We start from the raw sequence: 20,924 nt of genomic DNA, 5'->3' as shown, positions 1-20,924 counted from the left end.
TGCAGCTTAACCTGCTAATCTTTTCTCTAGCTACTTAACAGGTGCAGCTTAACCTGCTAATCTTTTCTCTAGCTACTTAACAGGTGCAGCTTAACAGGCTAACCTTTTCTCTACCTACTTAACAGGTGCAGCTTCACAGGCTATCCTTTTCTCTAGCTACTTTACAGGTGCAGCTTAACCTGCTAACCTTTTCTCTACCTACTTAACAGGTGCAGCTTCACAGGCTATCCTTTTCTCTAGCTACTTTACAGGTGCAGCTTAACCTGCTAATCTTTTCTCTAGCTACTTAACAGGTGCAGCTTAACAGGCTAACCTTTTCTCTACCTACTTAACAGGGGCTTCTTAACTAGCTATCTACCTTACTAAGGAATAATGTTAACCTTTTCTATATATCTACAAACAGATGTTCTCTGGCTACATAACACGTTGCTAATCTTTTTTCTAGATATAACATATGTTGTAATCTATTCTCTAGCTGCCATTAAGATAATTTAATGATCAGTTCTAAGATATAACAAATGTCAATAATCTGTCCTCACCAACATAAATCACCTTGCAAATGTGAAAACAGACCATTATTTGCTTGTTGCTAGGTAACAGACTTTGATCACCAGTAACTTAACTATAGCTTGCTCTTGCTATTTAATACTGGTTTATGCCCTGTAGTTGTATGAATAAGAAGCCATACTTAATATTTACAAAGAGTCTTAGGTATTCTGATAATGAAAGCTTGGCTATTGCTCTCACAGTAAAGCACACTTTCGTTTCCATTGACAAGCTTCCCTGGCTTGTAGAAGAGTTCATACAGGTCGCAAAACCCCTGAGGTAGCTTAAAGTCCTCTCATTTGGACCTCCATTTTTCTACATCAGTGTTACATTCCCTGACCTGTTTTATCAATGCCCTACATCCATAGGGAATGGAATCATTACAGCCATTCAGTCATATGGCTGGTAACAGGTTGACGCAAAGTGGTCTCCACAGTCTTGTTGCACTGATTGTCATATCCTTCATTGAAGCCACAATTCTGATCTAACCTGATCTGAATGCATTAAATTTCTCATCAATTATTATATCTTCATTCTACATACTATTGTTGTGTGGACATCTTTATCAGAATGGATGATCGTCTTCACAACTACTGACACTTCTTTGTTGACAGAGTCAGTGTACAGAATAAGATATCTTGTCTATTTTTGATAAATCCTCGATGACACTACTGACAAATTTTAGGTCAATATGATGAACGCAATATAAGTTGTGAGAAATGAGATCCATTTCTAGATCGATGAACTCAGTAAAGAATTGCAAAAATAGTATGAAAATATGTCATAGAAATGGCAAGATGTACGGACACAAATAACCTCTCATTTATCAAAACTAGGAAATAATCGTAATAGCACTTCATTGAATGAATTGTTTCAGTAATCATGTATTTACAAAGATACTGCTAAATCCATATCTGGTACAAATGTGGCCCATGCTACAAGTACAAGGCACAAAACAATGTAAATTTAAACTTAAATGCGAACAAAAACTGATATTGAAATGACTGATCATACAACACTTCTTCTTATTGAAATTGGCTTAAAATTTCTCCCTCTTCACTCAGTTCTCATAATCGACTTAGCAGGTAAAATGTCTGCAGCAAGATAACATGGGGCATTGCTGTGACAATAAAATGAAATTGAATGAGATTTAAGTTTTATCATTGAAGTATCAGTTATGTGTATTGCAGGACAATGGAAATAGGAGAAAAAGTAAACAACATGTATTATGTGTAATAATGTCATTTTCAATCAAATTTGTATATCAAAACTATTTCATAAGGATTAGGGTCCAGTCTAGGTCAGCTGATTGACTTGAAAAACAATAAATACAGACAAGGCCCAAACACAGACATGATCTAGATTGCTTTTTCTGAATGATATACTGTTAAGCTCTGAGGATATGCATGTCTGAAGATAACGAGTAAACACATCGTAAGACAGAGACAAAAGTTATGGCTTCTCTGGGCTTTATCAAGTTCCAATTCCTTTCCCATCCCAGGTTCAAAATGCTAGAAGTCAGAGGTACAATGCAATGCTATCCCATCTTAGAAATTTCACAATATTTCAATATTGGCTTTTCAGTCCAACTTATCATTATAGAAATATAAAAGTTGAGACACTAATCAATCTGGTAATTATAAAACAGATGCCATTATATAAAGAGATCAAAATCAAGATCGGTAGGTGACCCAGCCCCATAATTCACTGAATTTCTTAATTTTCATACATCCTCATATGTGATAATTACAAAAGAACATACATATATGTATTCTGAACCAATTTTTGGCCAAAATTGGGACGAGACATTTTTCATTCCTCCTTCCTTTTTCAATTTTCATCCTGTTGACCACTGCGATGTATAGAAGACTGAGAAGCTGACAATAGCTGTTTCAAAGTTCATATTGCCATAACCCAAATCATAAAACTGTTTTGACTCTATACAAAATGATATTCATTTTGGTATTTTAGGTCTTCTCATTACATCTGTTTGATTTCAAAACCAAACGACTCTAGATATAGATAGCATTGCCTTTTTTTTGATTTGACAACATGACCTCAGCAAAACTTCACACAACAGAACGTTAAGCTATAGCAAGTGGTCCCCTCCAGTAATCAGATCAAGTAACCGAACTGAAACGGTTTGATCGTCAAAGTTGTAAGTAAACGTAACACATTTTTCATGAAGATTTCTTTTTCTGTGTATATGTCAAAACATCATTCGATCAGTTAACACAAAACACAGAAAACCACAGTTCTGACTGTTTCACCCTGTGGACTGTCAGGAGTAGAACAAATTAACTTTCACACATAGAAAGTTCCTGTTGAATGGATTTCATACAATGATGCAATCTCCTTGTTTTTGAAATACACTTTAAAAGCTTCGGCTAGCTATCTGCAAACAACTAAAAAAAAGTCTACAGTTCATTCACTGATTTGTAACAAAGCACAGCTTTAACATTATTATACTCTGTTCAAATATTTATACCTCAGCTGAAATTTTATCACATGAAAGTAGACTTTAAAAGCAAGTGCACATGTGTTGGATCATTGCAGCTCTGTCACAGTGTTAAATCAATGTATCTTTGAAGTGTCATCAGAAACTTGATAGAACATCATGAAGTGTTTTAAAGTTGATATGTACAATTTGATATTGTAGAAAACATGTGTTACTTTTACATCACAGATGTGTTTCTTACTTGTTGATTAGTTTGTTCATGAATGCCCCGCCTTTTTTACCTGTAGATCTATAGCCTCCCTATTGAAGTTAGTGAGGGCTACCAAATCACCACAGGTAAGGAGTGATGAACCATACACCTTAGATCTTCTAACAGACTCAGCTATATATGTTTATAGTGAGTTTCTGGTTAACAACATCTTCATCAGGTTTGGTGGTAAGATCTTCCAACAGACTAATGGCATACCTATGGGAACAAACTGAACCCCTCTGTTGGCTGACTTGTTTCTGTTCTCATACAAGGCTGAATTTATTGAAGAGCTTATCAAAATAGGTTACAAAGACCTTGCAAAGTCGTTTAATTTCACTTTCAGATATATTGATGATTTCTTGTCTTTTGATAGCAAGAAATTTATTGACTACGTCCATTGTGTTTTTCAACCAGAACATGAAATCAAAGATACACCAGATTCATCTACATCAGCTGCTTATCTCGATCTTTTCCTGCAAGGAAACCAACATGGACAGCTTTCCACCAACTGTATGATTAACATAATGATTTTAATTTCCCTATTGTGAATTTTCCATTTCTGGATTGCAATAGCCCTGCATCTCCAACTTATGGTATTTACATGTCACAGTTGATTCAATATTCAATGGTCTGTTCCCATTATCATGATTTTCATGCAAGAAGTCATCAACTGACAGACAAACTCATAACATAATGCTTCAAAAGATGCAGGATGAAAATTATGGGTAAGGTTTTGTAGTTGCCATAGTGATCTCATTGTGAAATATGCTTTTTTTTTGTGCTACATATAGCTGTACGTATTTCGTGCTCATAAGTTTGCCAGTTGGTTCTGTTCTTGTATACCTTGTTCTCATTTGAGAACCTGACATTACTTACTTGGATTGACCAAGGTTTACATGGCGGGTGTCATCCATTAAGCAGAAGATGCTTACTCCTCTGTACCATCTGTTCTTATTATCCTTGTACTTTTTCAGGAGTCTCCATGTAAATCTTTGATTTGTTCATATTTGCCCTAGTTTTATGGAATTTGAGCTTGAATTATGATTATGTTGCCATGTTGGTATTTTCTTGACACACAACACAAGTGTTGATAATAAAGACTATAATTTTCTTCCTATTTATATTGTTGACCATATGTATTTATCTATGTTTGAGATTAAAATATAAATTTACTTAATAGATTAATGTAAAGTTAATTCTGTATTAGATGGAGAACATGTACTGTTTTTTTCTGTTCTTGATACTAGAGATAACATTATGGTTCTGTATCCGAGCTGTTTATTTGTAGTTATGATTAAAAGTAAATTTGCAAACAAAGCCAGTGTCCAATTTTAATAGTACAGAAATCCATAGTAAGATTTAAATTATTTGTTTTTGACATCTATACCCTCAAACTTTATACTGGATGCATTAAATATAATTGGACCTGTTCACATACTCCTTATTTCCCCGGTGGGTCGAACATTGCATTCAGAAAAGTTTCTCTAAATTATTCATGCAACTTAAATACCATTGTCACAGACCAATGTGCGTGTTGTAGTCACTATTGTATCACATCACTTGACATCTTGTGCTATAGACTCGGCGTCAGCAGTATAATATTGCCGCAGAACATAGCCAACACACACCTACATAGTTTATTATTCATCGTTAAAAACAAGTAATAACATTATAACACAGACACAGATGAGTGATAACTGGATTATCAGCTTCATTTTTATTATTGCATTCAAGAAAAAAATGTCTGGAGCTGTTGTGAGTGTTTAATGGACTTTGGTAATATGGAATATATAAGCCGAGTTTTGTATTTCAAATGTGTGAAAATGCAGGGTCATAGCATTGGGCTAAATTGTATTGGGTATAAGCTATAACAATATGCTGAGTTGCAGGAATTTAACAAATGACAGGTTCTAGAACATTTATGAACTTCAGTCATTATTTCTAACTTTCTATAGTTCAATTCAGATTCTACTCAAGTTCAAAACTGACCATGCAGTCAATTTTATAGACTGCTCCTAAGCTTGTATCAATCACGCCTCTAAATACCTTAATCCTTTCCACTAGATTATACTTAAAGCTTGTCCCACATCCTCCATCAATCACCCCTCTAAATACCTTGATCCTTTCCACTAGATTATACTTAAAGCTTGTCCCACATCCTCCATCAATCACCCCTCTAAATACCTTAATCCTTTCCACTAGATTATACTTAAAGCTTGTCCCACATCCTCCATCAATCACGCCTCTAAATACCTTGATCCTTTCCACTAGATCACACACAAAGCTTGTCCCACATCCTCCATCAATCACCCCTCTAAATACCTTGATCCTTTCCACTAGATTATACTTAAAGCTTGTCCCACATCCTCCATCAATCACCCCTCTAAATACCTTGATCCTTTCCACTAGATCACACCCAAAGCATGTACCGCATCCTCCATCAATCACCCCTCTAAATACCTTGATCCTTCCCACTAGATAACACTCAAAGCATGTACCACATCCTCCATCAATTACGCCTCTAAATACCTTGATCCTTTTCACTAGATTATACTTAAAGCTTGTCCCACATCCTCCATCAATCACTCCTCTAAATACCTTGATCCTTTCCACTAGATCACACCCAAAGCATGTACCTCATCCTCCATCAATCACCCCTCTAAATACCTTGATCCTTCCCACTAGATAACACTCAAAGCATGTACCACATCCTCCATCAATTACGCCTCTAAATACCTTGATCCTTTCCACTAGATTATACTAAAAAGCTAGTACCACACCCTCCATCAATCACACCTCTAAATACCTTGATCCTTTCCACTAGATCTCACTAAAACCTTGGTTTGATTACCCTCCATTAAGCATTTATCCTTCCACAGACCTTTAACAAGTCATTAGAAAGCTTGGTTTCACAACACTTAATTTAAAATCCGTTTGGAATACTTCCTTTATCCCAGATCATTCCTTCATCAAAAATAGCACTGTAAACTAAAGATTATGTCATCCTCAATGATCACTCTTTCTAAAAGCCTTCCCTACAAGATCATTCCTCTGACAAGATTATCAACAAAAGCTTGCTTCCATCACCAACAGTTGAAGATTCCTCTAAAGGCCTTCCATCATCAAGATTATCTTTTGTCAACATTATCATTAAAGGCTTGCATTCATCAACCTTAAACCGTGATCTCCTGCACAAATTACAAGATATTCTGTTAAAAAATAACAATGAAACATACTTATAATCATCCTCATCATTTAATCATGTTCAACACAGAAGATCTCTTGCTTCAGACATGATTTTTTCTTCATCATAAAATCTACATCTTACACCAACCTTTATCAAAATCTGTATTTAACCAAACCTTTTTTTAACTGAATATACAGCATGATATATCAAATATAATTGAGCAAAATATCAACCTAATACACCAGTTACCTAAGGTTACTATGGCTACAAAAAGTACATTTATTAGTGTCTGGATTATGTGAGAAAATCTCTTTGCCATTTTACATCCTGATACTTTTGCTCAAAAATCAATACCGTCACCTTGCCTATCAAAGTAGGCTAATTAGCCTCTCTTGTCCAACTCAATGAACACGTGGCTCGAGGACAGAATATTGCATTCGTTTTCAAAGTGGTCACAGACACTAAGATAGAATCTAGATTGTGAGTGTATCTGTATATCAACAGTACAGGTACACTAGCTTCAGATAAAGGAAACTGTGGGGAACTAGGTGACAGGTACACTAGATTCAGATAAAGGAAACTCTGTGAGGAACTAGGTGACAGGTACACTAGCTTCAGATAAAGGAAACTCTGTGGGGAACTAGGTGACAGGTACACTAGCTACAGATAAAGGAAACTCTGTGGGGAACTAGGTGACAGGTACACTGGCTTCAGATAAAGGAAACTGTGGGGAACTAGGTGACAGGTACACTGGCTTCAGATAAAGGAAACTCTGTGGGGAACTAGGTGACAGGTACACTAGCTTCAGATAAAGGAAACTGTGGGGAACTAGGTGACAGGTACACTAGATTCAGATAAAGGAAACTCTGTGGGGAATTAGGTGACAGGTACACTAGCTACAGATAAAGGAAACTCTGTGGGGAACTAGGTAACAGGTACACTGGCTTCAGATAAAGGAAACTCTGTGGGGAACTAGGTGACAGGTACACTGGCTTCAGATAAAGGAAACTGTGGGGAACTAGGTGACAGGTACACTAGCTTCAGATAAAGGAAACTCTGTGGGGAACTAGGTGACAGGTACACTAGCTTCAGATAAAGGAAACTGTGGGGAACTAGGTGACAGGTACACTAGATTCAGATAAAGGAAATTCTGTGGGGAACTAGGTGACAGGTACACTAGCTACAGATAAAGGAAACTCTGTGGGGAACTAGGTGACAGGTACACTAGCTTCAGATAAAGGAAACTCTGTGGGGAACTAGGTGACAGGTACACTAGCTTCAGATAAAAGAAACTCTGTGGGGAACTAGGTGACAGGTACACTAGCTTCAGATAAAAGAAACTGTGGGGAACTAGGTGACAGGTACACTAGCTTCAGATAAAAGAAACTGTGGGGAACTAGGTGTCGGGTACACTAGCTTCAGATAAAGGAAACTCTGTGGGGAACTAGGTGACAGGTACACTAGCTTCAGATAAAGGAAACTCTGTGGGGAACTAGGTGACAGGTACACTAGCTTCAGATAAAAGAAACTGTGGGGAATTAGGTGACAGGTACACTAGCTTCAGATAAAGGAAACTCTGTGGGGAACTAGGTGACAGGTACACTGGCTTCAGATAAAGGAAACTGTGTGGGGAACTAGGTGACAGGTACACTAGCTTCAGATAAAGGAAACTGTGTGGGGAATTAGGTGACAGGTACACTAGCTTCAGATAAAGGAAACTCTGTGGGGAATCCTAGTAATGGGCACAGTCATGTAGATAGAAAACACATAGCAAACCAATCTTATATCAGAAAGCCTTACCTTATAACTGAGATACTGGACAAGAATGGTTTCTATAAGGCTAATTCCAGCGACCCACACCTGGATGAACCATAGACCACCAGAACGATTCACCCACAGGATCCTGTTCCTGAAAGCCAATAAAAGAAAGAAGTGAAAAACATTATCAATTAGTCATAATTCAAAATAAGATATTAGCAATATACTCCACTCTCTAAAATATAATTCTAAGGAAGGGTCAAGAGTTTTATAACCAACATGAAGTATAGGAAACTGTATTCTACAGGTCATCTTAAAAACCCTCTTAACAAGAGGCCCATGGGCCTTAACGGTCATCTGACATAAAATACAAGATTTCAAATTTTGAACTTGAGAAGTCAAAAATGTGTTTTCAAGATGGCGGCCATGTTGGATTTCGGACCAACCCGAAATTAACAAACTTTGGTCAGGATCATGTCACAATCATTTCAGGTAAGTTTCAGCTCAATGACCCATGTAGAAGTTGAGAAGTAGTTGAAAATGTTTACGACGTACGATGGACAACAGGCGACGCTGGACAAAAGGCGATCGCAATAGGTCATCAGACCCTTTGGTCAGATGACCGAAAAATAGCATTGGTGTTTAACAAAAGAAAGTCATCCAAATGTTCAACATATAACAAGTGCAACACCGTCACTGTACTCATAATACATTTTGTATTGATGAATTGACAGATCTAAGCCTCCATTCAGAGACAAGTAGATGGACACTGGTTTTCAATCAGTACAATCTCCCTTCCTCAAGGGATTTTTATCAAACTCTGAATTCTTATAAAAGGAACATAATATCAAGAACAATGTTTAGTGTCAAGGTTGTAGGGTCAAAGTCAAAATCTTTCTCACCACTTTAGCGGTTTCATTTCTAGAAAGATTTCAATCAAATTCTCATTCTTAGAAAGGACCATAATATTACAGACAGGTTTCAGGGTTGTATAGGGTCAAGGTCACCATCACTATTTCTAGAATATCAATGTCTGCACTCTAATGGTTTCATTCCTTGAGGGATTGAGATCAAACTTCTCACACTTGGCTATGGGTTCTTTATTGTGCATTAGTCGAGTTGGAACAGTGAGAGGATTTGTATCCTGTGGTATGCCTTATTTAGATTTCTTTTGGTGTTCTAGTTCATCTCACACAGAAATTTGTACAGGATTTCTGGATAGATTTTTGTTAGATGTTTAAGTTTTGTTAGATCTCTTACTACATAACAAGTTACACTAAATCTTTTAACTATGTAAACAAGTGTGTTACTATTTTTTCTGAAAATTCTACCTTTAAAGTTATTTATATTTTTCTTTCTGTTCTTGCATCTGGTCTTTTTGTCCCTAGACTACTGAACTTTTTTTAAAACCAAATGTCTGTATGTTTAACACAATCTTTGAAGTATATATTTTTTATCATACTCTTAGTAAAGGTTGGAAACCACATAATTGATAGCATAGATTTCTAAAAATAGCAACAGTGGCCTTGACCAAACAACCACGAAACAGATCTTTTCTGATACATTACTGACTTTTATCAGTGTGTGACATTTTATCAAAAGCCTTGAAGGAATGAAGCCAGAATAATGCTGACAAGGAATTTCTAAAAATAGTATCAATGACCTTAACACTACAACCTGAAATTTTCTCTGGTCTAAGATATCGTTGCGTTGTCCAAATGTATATTAAATTAGATCAAAATGAGAAAAGAAGCATGCCGAGCACTGACAAGGACTTTCCAAAATCAGGTCCTACCACCAAAAAACTCTAAAACTCCAAAATATTTCAGTCCTTTACATGAATGTGAAATCAGACCTAAAATCTTTGAAGGAATGAGGATGCTAGAGTGTTGACAAGGATAAATGTTATGTCATGTTAGTACATACACATGTCCCTTTCCCAACATTTATTGCTAGGGAATATAATTCCCTGATTAGAATGGTTTGTATCGAACAACACAAATCTCTTGAGAAATTGGGAATTTGTGAAGGCTTAAGGAGAGATGATCTAGATGTATGAGACTCAGGACAGTGAATGATATGGGGATAGCGAAGTGATACAACAATACTAGATGTATGTAATCCTGTAAAATTCAGGCATAAAAGTTTCATTTTCAACAAAGAAATCCCTAAATGTACCATATATACTGTAACCATTGATACTCGACAATGTTAGAGAACCAAACAAAATATCATAGAAATTACTAAATACAACTTGTACAGCAGCATATACTTAATAATGGGAAAAGACAGGGAACAAACTTTGGTGACCCTTTAATATCAGCTGTTCAACAATTGCTTAGATCAACAGATTTCAGACTATACAACTTAAAAGTTCCATTCATAAATTTCATATTGCTCTGTTTATTTACCAGTTGATAGATGGATTTTCCTGGAAGCGATCTGCATCAACCGGAGTCCAACAGTCCTGTGTCTCCACAACTGTTCCATTTGAGAGCTGTTGGCTGGAAAACACAACACAAACAATCCATTGCCAATAATTTGTAACATGGAAAACGATTTCATTTGAATATCATGTCTATTTTTTTTTAAGTCAGTCATATATATCATTTGAATATTTGAATTTTAACCACTGACTAAAGTCAGATGTTAAATTTCATAATAATTTCACTTTATAAATCGTGAACAGTTTAGTAGCACAGCAGATTGTGTGAAACTGTATTTTCTACATGGCACATTGCTACAGTGACCTTATAAACCTTTAATCTTATAGGAAAACCATCTAAACAGCAATCCCAGGCACACTTTTCAGTGAAAACACACTGTATAAAGTTTAAATGAAATTCCAATAGTTAAGACAAAAGTGTGAATCAAAAGAGGACAAAAGAAGACATGATACCACTGATTGTAGGAATCTCCTCTTGCCAACAGCCAATAACAAGTGTCAAGATGTCTGTGAATGATGTATGAAAATCTCAAGTGGAGATCATCAGCATGATTGAATTTAATGATTCAGTTTTCCAAAGATAAAAGCAAACAAGCTTTTTGATAACTTTGATCAACCTTTCTAATTTGATTACACATTAGACTGGTTGAATCATCTAGATGCTGCCCACAAAATTCACTGTTAAATTAAACAGATGTCACAAGTCATTTCTATATGTGACCTTTGCCCTTCAATTTCATTTTAGTAACAATTCCTATAACTTGTATATAGTATGAATATCTTCCACTGATTTCCAATCATTTGATTGTATAATATAAACAAAATAGAGAGTCTAATAACCTCCCCCCACCAGGGAGCCCCTCCTGCCTGCCTGTCATACCTTTGCACAACCAGAAATACATCCTTCTTTATCTATGGCAGTCAGCTGGCTGGCTTTTTTCAAAATGTCTCGGTGACTTTCCAGAAATACAAGGTGATATTGCTGTGGATTTTGTCATATTTCATAGTAGCTTTACCATTTATATTTCCCATTTATTTGTTAATTGTATTGGCGGGGATTTCTCACTCCATTATCTCCATCTGTGTCCAGTTTTGTTTACTGTTCCTCATTTTTGGGTTGTTTTGCTTGTTCACTCTTAAACTAGCTGGAATCGAGGGACTTATCTTCCTGGTCTAGGAGATAGTAGACCAAGTGGTGTTTCAGCCTAAGGAACATTAAGAGTATATTCTGCCTCTCACTTCATATCTTGCTGTATGTGAACTTTTTTCAGGGTATCCTTGTAAAGATTGTCTGATCTGCCCGAGGACTGATGTCTGCCCTGAATTCAGGATTAAGTTCAGCAGCAGCATTGCAGTGCTTGCTGCTTGCTGGCATAATGCTCCCTTGCCGATTTCCATCTGTGGGGATATTCAGCTTAGCAAACCCTTCCACTCACAAATTTCGATGGCCCCCTTCAATGGTCCTACTCAATTCAGCAGGGTCTTGCCTATTATACTGAAGGATCTGAAAGAGGGCTCTGTGGCCTCAGGCATTCTTTTCAAGAAGCTTGAGTCCAATCAAAGGATCTGTTTATAAAGGCTCGAGACTTGGCTCTAGCTTTCATGTCTGGGGCTCAGGTGCTTTGGTTCCTCAGGTTTCTGAGGTATCTTTACTCCCTGGCAGATGTAGATCTATTGGGACGTCTTCACATCAGACCCTTGTAAATGTTCCTGCTCGCCATATTGGTCCCTGCTTCCTGGTATTGGGAAGGAATGCTCTTATTAACCAAGTCAGTGAAGGGCTTTATGGTGTTTCCCTCCACAGGCCAAACCCCACTATGACCCTCTGTACAGATGCGTCCATGACAGGGTGGCGCACCAGATCTCATGTTCTGTGTGCCTTGGCTATCAGGTTTCTGTTTTATCACCAAATGCACTTGACCATTCAGGTCAAGCATCTTCCAGGCTGCTTGAGCATCCTGGCCAACACTCTCCCTAGGCATTGTCAGACGGTGTTGACAGAATGGTAGCTAAAACCTTTAGTTTTCTGAGAGGTATGTCAGGCTTTGGACATACTTAACATAGATCTAATTACCACAGCATACCAAACTATGAGTCTTCACTCCCCATTCCAGTGGCTTGGACAGCTATCATGGGAGGCCTTGTTCAGGCAGGGTTTTCTGAGGACAAGACAGAGAGCATCACAAGGTCTATCAGGTCTTCCTCTTCTCCAGATTGATCCACTCAAAACTCCTGTTTCGGTGATTGCTGATTTTCTCCTGTCTTTGTTCAGAGAGCACAATCTAGCATCTGGAACCAACGCTGACTATTGCTCTACTTTGGCCAGTGCATTGTCTCTCATGGAAGACAGTAAATAAAGCACTTCCCCTTCTTTGTCTGCTCTACTTAGGGGTTTTGGTCTGGTGAGAGTCAAACAGTTAGCCCCACAATGGAATCCAGCCTTTGCGTTGGATTACCTAACTAGAGTCACATATGAGTCAATTGGTAAGGCCTCTCTCAAGTTTCGAACTTTAAAGATGGTTTTATTTATTTCCTTGGCTTCTGGGTGCTTTTGGGTCATATCTTCCTTCTTATCTTCATTGGTTTAAGGTGTTTTCTGCGGTGTCTATAGTCACCTATCCTGCATTCATAGCTATGCATTAGGTTCCTGGATTTTCTCCTGAGCCCACTAGGATCCATTTTTTGGTTTCTGTTGGGGCAGCTGATACAATGGCAGTTTATTCTGTCCTTGCCAGACCTAGCATTTTTATCCAGGGTTTATCTAAAAATTAAAAACAGGGAGGGAGGGGTGAGGTTCCTGTTCTTGATTGCTTCTGCTAATCAAACAGGGTAAACAGGACATTAATTCTCAGTCTATCTCCAGATGGATCTGTGAAGTAATCCATTTTCTTTATGATCACTCTGATGAGGACATCATAAGGCAGTTCAAGGTAAGGGCTCATGAAGTCAGGGCTCTTGCTACGTCTTGGGCTCTCTTCTCAGGCTCTTCTTTTCATGACGTCATGTCGGCTGCCTTCGGCAAGAATAGGCCATGTTTACTGACTTTAACCTGAGCTCATTGGCTTCAGTTTCTGATGACCTTTTTTCTCTCTTTGTCCTATGTTTGTGGTGCAGTCAATGGCTGTTCTCTCTTCTGGAAGTCAGTAGTATGTGTCGCATCTTACATTGACTATCTATTAAGTTTTTCCGTTGGGTATTTAGTTCAGGTCTTTTTACTTCCCTGGATTGGATTTGGTGCTGCGATGTGAGACAGTAAGATGAATAATGCATACTAAAGTTATGGTAATTATTACTGAAATGAAATGGAAATCTTTATAATGTAGTACTTTTCATAAATTTCTCCCATTTTTTGTTTCAAAATTCTTGCTTTCCCTTTTCTTTTTATCCTGCACTTTTCCCTGCGGCGTCAGTGATAAAGAACAATGTATTTACAGTCATGCAGGTATGACAGGCAGGCAAGAGTGTCTCCCTGAGGGAGGTTTATTGGGCTCTCCTTTTTGTAAACATACCAACAAAAATGGGAATTAGTGGAAGATATGCCTACCGAAGTCAAAGTAAGTAATTACATAATAAAAATTGGTTTCACAAGACAAACCTCAAATCTAGCCAACAGATATAGGGTGCCCTCCAGGGTACAGAAACATGGCACTTGACCATGGTCCATGGATATGTATAACACTGAAATAGGTGGTAACCTGCAAAATCTACACATGTGGCAGAAAGTCCATTGATGGCATTGTGTCATTTTATTGTCAAAATTTCATGTCAACAATATGGCTGTCACTTCTTAACAAAAAATGCAATCTTTTCATTTTTCACTGATGATAATAGCATATAATTTATATCTTAAGAATGAAAAATTCAATGAATTTCAAATTTTCCATAAAAAACTTCTTAAATATTTTTTTTTTAATCTTACACTTCGAATAAACTAATTATGTTTTCTGAATTAGTTTTCATAGACAATTTCCATTTTTCAGAGGATAAAAACTTAACACACAAATATGGACCATAGGTTGGCAATCTGTTAAAACTCCTTGTGCTTCAATGTTTGACTCAAAACGGTGTACTGAAGTTTACAGCAGTCATTCAGAATTTGCAAATGTAAATCACAGAAACACTTTTGGCATTGCTGAGGTTACAAGTTTCAGAAGCCATTAAACAAAGAGCATTATCAGTACATGAATACCATTTTAACACAATAAAACGTAAGTAATCATTGTACATTATACCCTTTAACAAAGCTCAGACTTGAGTTGTCAAGGTGGTTTTCAGGATGCTGAAAATACTTAAAATCACAAACTTTCAACACCCTTGAGCAAGCAGTTTGTCAGTAGATGGATCATCATAAAAAAATAGTCCTGTTTGGGTAGAATCTATCTTGTACATAATGCTTGTGGTGCAAGAGGAGGTTGTAAAAGCATGCCCTTAACAACTGTGGTATTTAAGAAAATGCCAGGAATAGTAAAGGGTAAGGCTTTGAATGAGATCCCCAGCTACAAACACAAGTTAATAGTTAATGGGAGGCTTTCCATTACCAAATGACTTCCACTTGAACAGGAACTCCTGGAATTTAAATGCTGACGAACCTATATGTCTCATCAGCATAAAGACATCCAAAGTACATGTAGTAATTACATAGGAAAGGTCAGGATAATGTCAAAAAATAACACCATCTTGATTACCATCAAATGTTACCATTTTTGTCTATTTGGTTCCTACACCTTCATACAACAATTAGGTAATAGAGAGTGAAAGTTTTTCCAGCATATTGATCAAGTCTGAGCTGGAAGGATACCACACAATACACATTCATGTATGTCCTTTAGAGACTTAAAAAAACACAGGCAATATAACACTGATGCATGTTCAATTAAATGAATATGTTTTGAGAATGGGAAAATGTCAGACAATGCATTGAGATCATCATTTGATCTACAGATCTATACCCAGTGGTAATGATGAGTTTGCCTTCAGAACTTTGAAACAACTATCCTCAGTGTTCTCATACTTCATCTCTCAATAAAGGTTTACGTAATCCAAAACATATCAAATTGCTCATGAGAAGACAATTTGATTCAGGTAGACCTTAATATATATATATATATATATATAGCTCATGAGAGGATTGGTATCCGTAAAACCAAAATGTCATTCATGAAATAGCAAGGCATATAAAATATTCAACAAGTAATCCCCAATGACAGTTAATTCCTGAACAGATACAATTTAATGACAACTAGATCATACGGACAATGTACATGGCCAAAGTCAGACCATGCAATTGGTCACCTTTTTGGACATTAACCAACTAAAGACACTCTTAGAATATAAAGGGCACATGTCAGATTGGACATGTAATATTTATGGTGCAAAATGGCACACATTTGTAGGACAATTATACCATTTTGACGAACTATTCAGAGATACCCTAAAATGTAAAGGGTACCTGTTAGTTTGGGCACTTACCATTTGGACAACCCATCCATAGAGACTCTCACAATGTACAGGGCACATGTTAGAAGCTTGATTACAAGGTTGAATATTCGTATTCGTAAACCTGTGAATGACAAAAAATCCCTGTGAGCATCAAAAGACAATTGGATAGATATATCTTAATGCTTATAGACATAAGTAAATTCACCTTACAAAAACAGAAATGAATTATACATGCAATATCATTATTTCAACAGGATCTAATTTCTTACAAATAGAATTTCTATCTTTCCATTCTACCGTCAGTTTCCCATTTGGTTCTATGTAATCCAGATGGGAATATATCAGGCTATGAACTCCCATCTGGTCAAGCGTATGAATACAAATTGGGTGGTCAAGGTGAGCTGTCCACCAAAAAGTAATCCTGGTAGATATAAATGTAATATCTACATTCAGTCTTGCATTCGCCTATAAGTCATTAATATGCCAAATTGTAGTATATGAGACTGTATACTCAATTTACAGTAATTCCGTCAGCGTTGGAATTAATACATCTAGATGTCTCCTAGGCAAAAAAAACTGACCACCAGTCCTTTCCCTCCAGTATCAATATACAGTGTACTGGCATATCCGGAGTTGTTGGACTTAAGTAACATCTCCACAAAAAATAAGTAACTTTACAAAGCCATCTAAATTTAACAGAACAAATCTATTGTCAAACATGTAATTTTGTCTCAAAATCATTATTAGTACCATAAAATAACATAATATATCAGTTTCTCAACTTCGTTTCATCCATTCCACAACACGAAAACGTAAATCATTCCTGAAGGAACACTAGACACATTGTTTTGTGAAATCTGACAGAACTTGATCTCATTTTAATGAAATATCAAAAAGCAATAAACTGCTTTATTTTGAACAAATGAAAAAATAAAGTAATTATTAAAAAAAATTAAGAGAGATTACTCTTTTGTATCTATAATCAAGTTCAATATGTGACTATGCTTATTTATACAATTACTATATATGATGACACAAGGAACTGTAATATTTTTATGGCTGTATTCAGATTTATACTAGCTGGCATTGGTATTCGGCTAAACAGGAAGTTTGAACAATGTATTTAATGGTTTTTCTTTTGTTTTGATTTTTTCAAAAAGATATTAATGCTTGGAAATATAGATAATTAACTATTACCACATGGGAAATACTGTTGATATGAAGCCAATCCGGGTAGAGGATAAATGGCACCTGTTATACTGTTTAAATAGAGACAATTTGTCTGTACTAAGATATTCTGCCAAAATGTTCATCATTATGACTTTCATAAACAGCAGCTTATTGACGACTTTCTAACTAAAATTCTTATTTTTACAAACAGGTTGTGTCACAGTATATGAAAATACTTTATTACCATCTAAAAATTCATGGATGCCAGCTTTCTATTTACATGACACATGTTGCTATGCCTAGATTGATGGAAACACACATGTCAATACATCAAAGTGATTATTTTCAGCTTTTTCAATTATTCCTTTCTACAGCAGCCTATTGATTTTACAGGCAAAATGACTGGCATATGCAGTCAGTAAAAATTGGGGAAAGCTGAATTTCATTAATATTTTTGACTACAACATTTCATTGTGACAAAAAAGTATACAGCATCATTTGCATTACAGTGTTTTATTGGAATTTTGAACTCAATACACAATATTTTTTCAAAAGATAATGGACAATAAAGCCATTTTTTTCATGAATCTTTAATTACAACTCTCATCCGATCAATTACAACAATTGACTGAAATAACGCTATCATTTTCATTTATCAAGGAAATTAATATGCTAAACATTTTTTAATTTACAGACTGAGATCAATTATGTCAGAAAGTGTTATACTTGTATTAAGAAATAGTCATACAGTGTGTGTAATAGAATGACTGACAATATAATGCTATATTAACTAACTGATAATTAAAAAAAAAAAAATTAAAAAACCAAGAAGATACCAACATGGCAACATAATCATAATTCAAACTCAAATTCCACAAAACTAGGGCAAAATATGGACAAAAGAAAGATTTAGACCGAGACTCCTGAAAAAGTACAAGGATAATAAGACCAGATGTACCGGAAGAGTAAGCATATTCTGCTTCATGGATGACACCCGCCATGTAAACCTTGGTCAATCCAAGTAAGTAATGTCAGGTTCTCAAATGAGAACAAGGTATAAAAGAACAGAACCAACTGGCAAACTAATAAGCACCAAATACTTCCAGCTTCATGTAGCACAAAGAAATTGAATATTTCTCAATGAGATCACTATGGAGACCATAAAACTGCCTCATAATTTTTCCTCAACCTGCATCTTTTAAACCATCGTGTTATGAGTTTGTCAGTCAGTAGACGACTTCTTGCACGAAAATTGTGATAATGGGAATAGGCCCTTGAATATCAAATCAATTGTGACATGTAAATACCATAGGTTGGAGATACAGGGATATGAGAAATGAAAAATTCACAGTAGGGAAATTGAAATCATCACATCTATCATACAACTTGATGGAAAGCTGTCCATGTTGGTTTCATTGTTGAGAAAGATTGAGATAAGCAGTTGATGTAGAAGAGTCTGTCATATCATTGATTTAAAGTTCTGGTGGATATATATGAAGATGGAGTCAAAAAACTTTCTTGTATTCAAAGAAAAGACATCATCAACATATCTGAAGGTGAAATTTAAACGACTTTGCATCAAATGTTCTTATAGAAGAAATGTTCTTTTAGAAGAGGGTGTTCTTCAAAATCCCCATACTATTAATTCCACTTCTAGAGTAAACAGTATCAAAATAAGACTGTAATTCAGATTTGCTAGTCCTTAGGATGGTGGTTAGTGTTAGTAGTTTAGACAAGGGCTTGATTGAACAGTTAGTCAAACCAGTTATAAAACATTGTTTATATCGATTCTTGTAAAGTTTAGGGTTCCAGTATCAACGAGGGTTGTCCAGATCTTTATCATTAATAGGCAATTTGAATGATTGTAATACCAAAGTATGGTTATCCAGTATCTCGTCATTTGAATGATTGCATAATATATGTTTGGGGTTTCCTTCGCTATCAAGCAAGACCAGTTCTTTTTGTATACAGATATGTAATAATGTTTGCGCAAAAAAAATCAAGTTACTGAACACCTTATCTGCAAGTACAACATCATACCTGTCATGTAAAACTTGAAGTGTGGATTTATCATCAGGATCAAAGATTGGCCATTGTTTTATTTCCAATTTTTAATTTCAAGCTGCTCATTCTTTTACAATTAATGGACCGAATGGATTTAACCCACTCAGAAAGTGAATCCAATGCAGCATGTTCTTGTTTCACCCATTGCGGATGTTTAAAGTATCAACTCCCTTATTTACAAACTCAATATTCATAAATTGGCGAGTTATTGGAGGATTGCGGCCATCTGTATGGATAGGTTTAAAGAGGTTTATGTCACATCATCAATAATTTTATCAAGTCTCCAAGCTAGTTTCCACTTGTCACCAGAAGCAGTATTAGCTGAATCCACTAGAAGCAGAGAGAGGAAGCAAATATAACATAGTTCGAACATGATGAACACCTAGTGGTTTTTGTAACGCAATTAGATTTTCAAACATGACGGTATATTGCTAGATTTCATATATAGCCTATGTCTAAGATTTCCTCTAGGTTTATGAGTGAATAAAGCCAAAACGTTAGTGTTACTACATCCAGGACAGGACAAATTTCTTACAGAGTCAGGCCGTCATTGCAGCCATATGGCGCAACAGTGCCGAGCAGTCTAATATAGTGTTCATCACGTTGTCTACAGAAGGGTGTGTTCAATGTGGGCCATTTGTATGGTGGTTAATTGTTTTCCAAAATGCAGAAATTTATTGACAGAATGGAATGGAGGTTGAAAGGTTGATACAAACATTGATTCTCTCCGCAGTTTACTGCTGAAAGATGACCATTCATATGCTTTCTCAACTGTCCTTTTCTTTCACCAACATATATTCATCCACACAGTTACAATTTAGAGACTGAAATTAAGCTTCTGTTAGTACAAACTTTATTAGTCAGAGAACTAATGCAATTCTTTCTTATCAGTAATTAGAATAAAGTTTTACAGTTTTTGTTCCGCATTTTGAAATGTTAAAAAAAATCTGAGGAGTCTGATTGGCTAAATAAATCAGTAAGTTTAATTAAAAGTATTCTTATCAATACGAGACATTTCAAGCTTGTGCCTCCTATCACAACAGGTGTCTCTCTGGTAATTAAACAATTTCTGGGCCTTATTCAGATTTCATGACATAATTATAATAGGTTATTGATTTATTAATTAACTGTTTACAACCTATCATGCCTTGTATAGCAGGATCAATAGACTTGAAATATTCACACCTCTTCAACAAACTGGATTGTGCTGGTCACTTGTGCTCAGTTAAATATCAACCCCCTTTTTAACTGATTATTATATAAAATACTATGTCACTGCTTTACTTGTTTTCAGAAAACCAGCAAAGAAAAATCTCCAAGATGGAAAAATCTCCATAAGAACTAACATATGTGTATGTTGGAGTTTACTATTTCTCTATTTTCTTTAATCCTTAAACAAAAGTTCATACTAGAGTCAATATCTTTGTTATGTTGGTGGATCGTAACCAGCTGCTATCAACAACACTGTTATACTACCGAAAAAATCAGGAATTTTTGTTGATTTCACAGGCACTCTTATTCTATGAATTCATATATCTACTGACTGTTCAAATTACAATAAGAACATTTACTGAGCTATACTTATCCATATAACCAGCTGTCCATT

General features: G+C 36.0%; 1 protein-coding gene across 1 annotated transcript in view; it reads right to left on the bottom strand.

Moving 5' to 3' along the window:
- Positions 1–20,924, bottom strand: part of LOC132551110 (potassium channel subfamily T member 2-like) — a 56,311-nt gene that overhangs the window by 30,423 nt on the left and 4,964 nt on the right. Inside the window, 3 exon segments of the mRNA XM_060215219.1 lie at positions 8,242–8,350; positions 10,611–10,641; positions 16,095–16,205. Coding sequence (XP_060071202.1) covers positions 8,242–8,350; positions 10,611–10,641; positions 16,095–16,205 — 251 coding nt within the window.

This window comes from Ylistrum balloti, unplaced genomic scaffold (assembly GCF_031769215.1).
Source record: "Ylistrum balloti isolate Yb309-2 unplaced genomic scaffold, AGI_CSIRO_Ybal_v1 Utg370176, whole genome shotgun sequence".
NCBI lineage: Eukaryota > Metazoa > Mollusca > Bivalvia > Pectinida > Pectinidae > Ylistrum > Ylistrum balloti.
Note: the sequence above shows the minus strand (reverse complement) of the source record. Positions and strands in the feature narration are given on the sequence as shown.